The sequence below is a fragment of the Heterodontus francisci genome, unplaced genomic scaffold (assembly GCF_036365525.1).
Source record: "Heterodontus francisci isolate sHetFra1 unplaced genomic scaffold, sHetFra1.hap1 HAP1_SCAFFOLD_2383, whole genome shotgun sequence".
In the NCBI taxonomy this organism is placed as follows: Eukaryota; Metazoa; Chordata; class Chondrichthyes; order Heterodontiformes; family Heterodontidae; genus Heterodontus; species Heterodontus francisci.
The window spans coordinates 9,272-19,010 of NW_027140524.1; the positions used below are offsets into that span (position 1 = coordinate 9,272).

Genomic DNA, 9,739 nt, shown 5'->3' on the forward strand with positions numbered 1-9,739 from the left:
CGATGGTGGTAAATGCCAAATATCTAAGCCATTCATTTCCTGTTTTTGTTTTGGGGACACAAAATTAATTTGTAATTAACTTGATATCCTGCTTAACCTGCGAAAAAAATACTTGGGTATTTTTATTGGAATAATTATACATATTATACCCTAAAATATAAGCTACATTTTCATTTCATCTCAGGACGCTGGCCTCTGGTGTAGGAGAGACTGGAAGATAAAGAATGTATTCATAAAGAAAAACAACGTGTGATTATATGAAAGCCATTCTTTTGAAGACGCCGATTTAGTCAAGCAGTGGAGGTGTGCGTTTTATCAAATACATTTTGCACTAGGCTTTAACATTTCGTTTGCTATCGACCAAACTAAAATGACTACTGAGCACAGTGCTAAAACTGCTTATAAATTATTTAGAAGTCTTCACACGACTGAAGATATTTGTGTTTTATGGATTCTGAATAGAATTGATTGAGCCTCTTAAAATATCCCCGAGACATATTTTTCAGTTGTTACGTATGAAAAGCAAGAGTCCTTGTGAACATGAACGGCCAAGAAGTAGGGATCTGATGAAAGGTCACTGACCTGAACCGTTAACGCTGTTTCTTTCTCCACAGATGCTACCAGACCTGCTGAGTATTTCCAGCATTTTCTGTTTTTATTTAAGTAGAATAATCTGTTCGGTGGTTACTGTGTAATTTAATTTCCAGTATATAAAAGAGGTAAAATTGCACCCTGAAACAGGACCATAGCAACTGGAACGCCTTCCAATATCGAGGTTTCAAAGTTTCAACAATAGAAAATAAAATCCGCAGTAAGTCTATAAGGATCTATAAGTGGATAGAATAGTGACCAGTTTAAAACAACGATCACCTCCAGGCTGATAAACAATTATTTAATAAACTAATTCAATAACAAAGAAAAGTCCCACCATCTGTTGAATTCCTATTATTTTAGCTTCGAGGAAAATAATACAATGATTTCATAATTGGCGCATCTTCGTGCTCGTTACTTCTGGAAACTGGAACGATAACCAGCAGTTTAGGAACAGAAAGAACTTGCATTTATATAGCGCCTTTCACGACCTCAGGGTCGTTTTACAGAACTTCATAGCCAATGAGATACCTTTGACGTGTAGTCACTGCTTCAATTTAGGGGCACAAGGTGGCCAGGCACACCCATCACATTACACACGTCTCAGCTGGTCACCTTATACAAATAGAGCGTGCTTTGGAACTAACTCCACTGCAGTTAGACGCGCGGGGGATTTCGGAGATTTACGGTAAACTCTGACTTGGATAGAGGGTTAAGGATCGGTTCCGGTCCCCAAACAGCTGCCTTGTCAATAAGGATCTGCCACAAGTGGAGACATCCCTGCTGTCAGGACCCAGCCCTGCTCCCTAACCCTATCTTCCAGCTCTCAGACTCTAAAATAAGGAAAGAAAAGCAGCCACTGAGCCACATAGCAGGGTAATGCCTTTTCCCTTCTAATTTTGTATCTGATGGAATCAACCATTCTAAATAAAGGCACATATCTGACAGATCACCGCCTAATCCCTTTATCAGTCAAACTCGCCTTCACCATTCGAGGCTACCGAGCAGTCCTGATTATCATTGCAGATAAAGAAGTGTAATTGCTTCAGAGTTCTTTCAATTAATTGGGAAAGATTGGAATATAAAAAGGCTTTAGATAATTGACACTGCCAGTTGCTTTTGATTGTCATTTTCCGAAAACTAGCCAGCTAATCTGAAAACAAATATACAGTATAAATTTTGGCTAAAAGATGGATGGCTTTATCTCTGAGTTATAGATACACGTTCTCCCAGCTCCCTTTTAGTTAGGCCTGAAATAAGTTACTATTATAATGTTTTGTTTGTGAGGTTTTATTTCTGTAAGTGATCAGAGCATATTAACTGTCAAGATAGTGTATTATAAAACTAGAGGCAAGCGCAAATCGAATATTGAATTAAAAATTGAAATAAAATTTCTATTGATGATATGTTCACGTTCATTACTAGATCATGACATCATTAACTTTAACTCTGGCTAACAGCGAACTCAAAACATGGAGCATTACATCATCGCCGCAGTAACAGCGATCCAGTCCATTATAATCTCCCACGTGTTCAGCCAAATGCCTACCTGGTCTGGTGGTGGTTTACTTGGGGATCACGTACAATGTTGGATATTGCAGAACACAATCAACACAAAGCACCGACTGCACGAACCCCAGTTCATTATGTTAGATGCAAGGCAAACATAACACCAGAAATTTTGGATATATTTATTTAAGACACGCACCTCCATGGCCTCCCATATATATCAGATATGGGGTGCATCAGGGACTTTGTATTTAGCAATCACACAACTTAAAACGGTGATAATACTTGTGTAGATAAACGTTTCGGTTAAAAGTATCTGAATAATAAGATTGTTTAGTCTGTGATGCCTTTTTGCAATGCAGAAGCCGAAGTGTTGAAAGCCTGTTCCGATTATTTAATCAATAAACCTCTGTGAATGCTGTAGAGAGACAATGTCAACTTCCAGAGAGATTTCATGTTTCTCCTCTTTCCCGAACGGCAAAACAAACTTGAATCGCAACAATATACGCCAGTTTCAAGAATTCGTCCGTGGTTAAAAATTAAAGTGTACGTTATTTTAAAAAGCCTTCCTGCACATTTCCAATTGATTCCAGTTCTGTCATGAAAAGCAATCTAAATGACTAGTTTTAATTGCCGTTATGCCCCTGTCTAAAATAACTTTTAGAAATAGACTCCCATTGGTAGACCGACTATGCAGCATGGAAGCCTCCACGAATTAATTTCAGAGGTTGTATTCCTTGTGTTGGTATATGCTAAAGCTTCAGTCAAGGGTTGTGTTTATACAGTATTCAAGCTCGACTTACCACTATTCACTACCTAAAGCAAAACACTCAAAAGAGAAAGCAGATGTGCTGCATAGATCAGCTGCCGTTACCTTTATACTTCTGCTTTGCAGATGATTTTTTAAAGGAACTAACAGATATTTTTGGAGAATGGTAACACAAGTTTAAAGATATTTACGCTTCACTATTTGTTACATGTTCCCGAGGACAATAGACTGGGTGATTGTAAAACGACGTTCTTTTAAGATCATCGACCATTAAAGATAATACTTGATGGTTTTAAAATCTGAACTAGGTGGAGGCGATAACTATTTCAACGTTTGCATCAAAGTAACCTAAAATGCCAAAAAAAGGTTGAATCCTGAGAGGTATATGTCGAGTTCTTCAAAAAGCCGAAATGTAATTGATTTGTATGTAAAGACGACCAATCCCACAGGTGACATTTGAGAAGCTCTCGGATTTCAGATCCTGACGTGTTCTCCAGAGTCCTTCATTTAGGAAAACTTTGCTCTTGTCTCTTGCAATGGTAGGAGGGATGTGCAGCCAATCAGCGGCCGATTATCACTATTAATGCGCACTTACTAGGATGGGAACACTCTGCTGCCGCCAGCTCCTATCACTAGCGCCTGAGAATATCACCCGCTGGATATCCGCGACTTCTTTGGATCTGTTAACCCTTACTGGCTTCAGCGAGCTTTTTTTTTGCTTTTGGCGATCAGATTGTGGATACTACACCCGGACTGCAAGTGAGCCATGTCAGTGCTGCCTTCTTTCGGTTTCACTCAAGAACAAGTGGCTTGTGTCTGCGAAGTCCTCCAGCAAGGAGGCAACCTAGAAAGGCTGGGCAGGTTTCTCTGGTCCCTTCCAGCCTGCGACCACCTCCACAAGAACGAGAGCGTCCTGAAAGCGAAGGCGGTGGTAGCTTTCCACAGGGGCAACTTCCGAGAGCTCTACAAGATCTTAGAGAGCCATCAGTTCTCGCCCCACAATCACTCCAAGCTGCAGCAGCTCTGGTTAAAGGCCCATTACATCGAAGCCGAAAAGCTGCGGGGGAGGCCCCTCGGTGCCGTGGGCAAGTATCGGGTCCGGAGGAAATTCCCCCTGCCCCGGACGATTTGGGACGGGGAAGAGACAAGTTACTGTTTTAAGGAGAAGTCCCGGGGTGTCTTGAGGGAGTGGTACGCTCACAACCCTTACCCATCGCCGAGAGAAAAGCGGGAGCTGGCTGAAGCCACTGGGCTCACCACCACGCAGGTTAGCAACTGGTTTAAAAACAGAAGGCAGAGAGACCGAGCAGCCGAGGCCAAGGAGAGGTAAGAACCGCCACCCATATCCAGTGTGTGTAAGGGGGAAATCGCACAGTGAAATGCGCCGAAACCCGAATTTATACAGGAGGGTTTCTTGCGGTGTAACTATGAATAAAATCAATTTGATGTCTGGTTCGCAGCAGCTAACACACTCCCGCTCAGAAGCGGCCGGGAGTTAGACGTTGCCTTGTGTAGTTAACTTCCCGTCCAACTAAAGGAACTGAGCAAAGCACCAAAATATAATCTGAAAGCATTATTTTCTTTTTTGTTTCCGCAACAAAGACATAGCCTGTTGGAATATAGATACTTAAAGATAATTAATAGGATATTTAAATGCTGAGCATCAACCGCCGTCTTTATTCAGGGTCCATAATTTCAACTAAATCTGTGGCGGTGAAAACTTCACAAGTATGATTTATATTATCATTTTAATTTATAAACAACGTGTAGTTCCGGGGAGAAAATGTTAGCCTAAAAATAAAAGTGTCGATATTAACCGAAAGATTTCATTTCATAAAGTAAGGAACGTTATGCATGATAAATAAGACACTGCAACACTTCCACTGTTTTGTCTTAGTATTTGTGTAAGATTTGCCAGGTAATGAAATTTAATTCATGGACACTGAGCTGATAATATCCATCTCCTAAATTATCTATTCAGTTCCAATACCAAATAAAGCCAGGTCAGGTTTACCATTCTCATGTTATGTTTGAGGAACAAAGCAGTGATGCATTTTATTCGTTTCACTCCATGGTCATATATGATTTTGCATTTTTATCAGTTTTAAGCCCAGATTAGTTTTTTTTAAAATAATCACTAACGTTAATATCAATAATAACTACGTCTTCTCGTTCTTCTTTTTCGAGCAATTTAATGCAGTAATGAAGGAACACCTATCCTTGCCAATAGAAAGCAAGAATGCATAGACCATCTCATTTGTTCCTAACACAGGTTCTCATTAATGTCGAGTAACCTGCTAAATGTACTAAGCGTTCATTTAGAGGTACAGACACAGTGGAGTTCTACATTGTATATATTTAAAACGGAATTAATGAAGTATTCGCTTGGAATAAGTTAACACTTGCTATAACCATTGATTTCACATTATAACCGTACGGTGAATCATTTCAAGATAAACAGGCGGACGCTTATTGTTTGAATACCGAATATAGGTAAAGTTTCTCTGTTGGATATCTTAAAAATCGTCATTTATTTTGAGCTCTTGCTATGTTTGCTGTTCCAATAGGGAAAACAATGAAAACACAAATACTTCTGGCAATAAACAGAACCAGTTGTCCCCTATCAACCGTAGTAAAAACCTGATGTCGAGTTCCGACGAGGAGTTGTCACCGCCCCAGAGTCCTGATCATTGCTCCGGGAGTCCTGTCTTACTGCTACCCGGGAGCCTGAACCAATCTGTGGATTCCACCTTCTCTCTTCACGGCCTGAGCTCTTCCCCAGGCGGCCACGCTGGCCCAGTCCATCCGCATGGACTCCAGGACTCCCTGCTCGGCACTCTCACGTCCAGCCTGGTCGATCTGGGATCGTAAAAGAGCAAATCGCCACTGGACAACCGAATTATGAACTGATCAGACACTCCAGTGCTGTGCTGTGTAAATAATTGAACAGTCTTGTCGAAGTTATGGAATTTCAACTGATGGTACTTAATCTGTGAAAAAAACGAGACGCTCTCCTTTATTAAAAAAAACCCCGGTCTTCATGAACTGCTGAGAGGCTTGATATTTCTTCACTTAATGCTCTTCAAATCTTTATACTCTCCCCACTGCACAAAGGGCGTTGCAAATGAAACAAAACGAGTGGCCGGCCATTACTGTTTCTGCCAGATTCGTGTATCTTTCAGAACCAACCTGGATTATCTCTCGTTTTCAATCTGTTTGCGTTTCTTGAGATTTACTGATCACGAATCTGAAATGAGACATCGAATTGGAGGAACGGTCTATAACTGAGGTAACTGCATTAAAAATGCAACCCCACTGAATATCAGGCAAAGTTCAGGCACAGAGACGACTCGAAGTTTACATTGTCACCAGTGGTGTATGGAGAGTAACATGGAAGTAGTTTATAATAAAATCCAAACATGTGAAAAGCACGTGCTTATGTTGTCTCCTTCTTTTCACATTTTGAAAACAAAATCTATTTAGCAGCTGTTTTAGCAAATGATGTTTGAGGCTGTTATTGGATGAGGCTCTCTGCGGCTGGTAGTCAAGGTGAAGCATCGGCAATAATAATCTGTCCATGTATTGACCATGTAGGACTAAAACAATGAAACAGCATCTAGGTGTTTACTCATATTGCCTCATCTCACACTCATAAGTTTCCCTCAATACCATATCACGGTGAGTAATTGCATTATCTCTAGAATTTAGGAACAAAGAAATCATATGATTCTAAATGTCCCTCTTCAACTCCAAACAGCAAGTCTTTGGCCCCTACCAAGTAGGGACTCCATTTAGATGGGAGCATAAAGAGCAGTCATAGCGCATTTTCCGAGTGCGTTTTCTGAGACAAATTATTTATTTGTTTTGGGCTTACTCTCTAGAAAGCTTAGCTTGACCCAGAAAATAGGTTGCGTTCAGTGAGCTGAATATTTTTTTCCCCTATAGTCTAATTAACAAAACACAGAAATAAAAAAAAGTGAAAACATAACCGAACTTTTGAAAATTTGTCATTTCGTTCTATTTCCTTCACCACCCCCAGCCGGGATCTTTCCCCCCCCCCAAATTATAGTTCGGCCCCAGGCTATCAGATCGCTCTTGGTTTACTTATTTTACACAATGGAACCGAAATGATAAAATTAAAACGCTGTCATCAGTTTTGAAGATTCTAATGATGCTAAACTCATCAGGTCCTGAAGTGGGGAGGAATCATTCACAACAAGCCAATATTGTTAAGTTAAAATAATCTTCAGTTCAACTAATAAACACTTTAAATTTTACATCACAGATCAGCAGCTGCAGATAACACACTTTTACTATTACGGACCCTCATTCCCTTTATATGTTGTGTTGTGCAGAAAAATGGCACAACTACAAATCGTTTTACCAACTTCCGGTAAAATATGTGAAAAATCTATCATCCAAATTGAAATGAAATATGACAATGACAAGAACTTGTTAGTAGGTTCTCCAGTACTTTTTTTGTGTATCGTGTTGTTAATACTTTTTGATAGTATATGGTTATGGTTACGGACGATTGTAGAATGTTTATTCTATATGTTTCGGGCCATGGAGATCTCACCCCCTCTGGAGGACAGACTCTCACTCGGGACTTATTCAGTTTAGACGGAACTCTTGTGTAAAACATATAATTGTTACTTAGGATCGAAAGAGAAATGTAACTTTTATTGGGCCACGCTTAACGTGGAAACATATTAACAACGCGCCATTCTCTTTCACCTTCTCCGATTGTTAGTGATGTAATTAAAAGAGACGGCAGTATAAAGTGCTACTGCGATCAACAATGAAGATATTGGCAACATGGTTGCAGTAACCCTTTATGACAACTTTAGTATGGCGGTAAAATGATGGGCGCAAGGGCAGAATAGATATTTTCAAAAGACATAAGCAGTTTTCCAACATTTGCGAGGTCATTTCAATTACAAACTTCAAAGAAAGCATCGGAAATATCCAAAACCTATATAGCTCCTAAAACAAAACGAGAACCCTCAGTATCTAAATAATGCTGTTCATTCCCAGGTTCCAGTAAGATTATAGGTTAGGACGATTTTGTGGTTTTTATTTTTATGAATATGTTAAATTATATTTTTAGAGATTTGCTTTAATTACTATTTCACTGGGCCAATTAAAAAGATTTGCGTAGGGTTTTAATACGGATACCATAGTTGGTCAAATTAGTTATATCTGTTAGAACTGTTATATCAAATTAATCTTTCAGTACCGTTACTATCCACTGGTGATCTTTACATTTACTCTTCATACACGTTGTACTTAAATATCTTTCCTTGTACGTGTAAAAAAAAGTAGCATCACGATGGTGTGTTCCTAGGTGACTTTGATCTTGTTACACTCGGGGCGTTTTATTTTCAGTAATCTTGAAATAGCAGCTCAAACGGTAAGCGCCCCATACCCCAATGGTTACGAAAGACATTCAGTTTTGGTCGAGTTTTCTTCTAAATGTAAAATAAACACAGGACTGGCCTCCAGACACTTTTTGCTGGAAACTAAAAAGGCCTTCTATGAGATGAGAGTAATTGTTTTGAACAGCTCGAGTTTGGAGAGAACTGAGGATTTCCTGAAGTTAATGTGAACCAGCCGCTGGCTGGACTGCGCCTGCTGAATGTGGAGCAGATTTTGGCAAATATTACAGGGATTCAATTCAGTCTTTTGTGTTTTTAGAAGCACCTCGACACTGATTTCAAATTTGTTTTCTTTACATTTTAAGCGTGCTCGCAAAATGAGGTTCTTTATTTAAATCCGCAAACAGAGGTTATGTTTATAATATAGCCCTGAAGCCATGTCCTTTCTCGGGACTAATAAGCATTCTGCAGCTAAGTGAATTAAAAAAAAATCTAATTTCCACTATATGGTGGAACTTAAAGAGAGAGGGTTGATTCTTCAGCCGAAATCAATCACATTGGCAAAGTTTCTGATTTTTCCCCCAGCAAGACGATTGGCTTACATCATACGTAACCATGGTTTGAATTAATAGAAACACATAAAAAGGCTGTTTGAAATGCAAAACAACGCCAATGCTGAATGATAAAGTACTCCAGTAACAACTATGTTTGATGGAAACATGTTTGATTAATGTAGATGCGTTTTGTATGGCCTATGTCAAAATATGGCTGTCATCGAACTGCAATCTTTAAGGTCCGGTTGAAAATTGGGAGAAAAGTCCGCTGGGAAACAGACATAGGCATCAAATCAACCTTCCGTCCAACGTATAATGTAACTTTCGAGTTCCAATTGCACAAAATGGTTACAAAATTACACTGTCAATAAGCGACACATAGTAAAGGAGTGTTCAAATAGCAAGCACAGTAAAGGCGAGACAGCTAAAAAAAAAAACTGTATTCTGTAATTGTACTGCCATGGAAGATAAACGATATTTCTGCATTTAATACTTTTGGAAAATGATACGTTTTGAAATATTTATACAAATACATTACAAAACTTCATGGCCCCAGGAACGAAAGTGAAGATTATTCTTTCAGATATCATCAGTTATATCGCTACATGAAATTCAAACTATTGAAAGGGAATTGTAGTCTTTCGTAAACGAGCGTGAATATGCAAGTCACTCTGGTGTGACATCGCTAGTTGGCCTGGCATTGAAAATATAGTAGGAGCTTCTGTCAGCTTAAGAATAATTTCAATTGTCATCTTGTTTGACTTTCTTCTATTTATCAATACATTGCTTGATCTCCCATGGCAATGCTCATGGATGGTTTGGGGCATGGATGTCCCGTGCACATTACTTGCACTGAATTGATATCCCACTGTTGTCTCGCAAGGGCTTCATTTATCCGCAGAAAAGGCAGGGCGACTGAGAACAGGCTTTGGGCCTGG

General features: G+C 39.5%; 1 protein-coding gene across 2 annotated transcripts; it reads left to right on the forward strand.

Annotated features, from left to right (window-relative positions):
• Nucleotides 1-3,605: 3,605 nt before the first annotated feature.
• LOC137360056 (homeobox protein six1-like) lies at nucleotides 3,606-6,008 on the forward strand. Of its 2 annotated transcripts, none has more exons than XM_068025647.1 (2): nucleotides 3,606-4,197; nucleotides 5,433-6,008. In XM_068025647.1, exons 1-2 carry the CDS (start codon nucleotides 3,636-3,638, stop codon nucleotides 5,738-5,740), a joined length of 870 nt encoding a protein of 289 aa, XP_067881748.1. In that variant the 5' UTR covers nucleotides 3,606-3,635; the 3' UTR covers nucleotides 5,741-6,008. The 2 variants fall into 2 exon arrangements, with proteins under 2 accessions (XP_067881748.1, XP_067881747.1); XM_068025646.1 differs by having other exon boundaries at nucleotides 3,606-4,195; nucleotides 5,437-6,008.
• The last annotated feature ends 3,731 nt before the right edge of the window (nucleotides 6,009-9,739 follow it).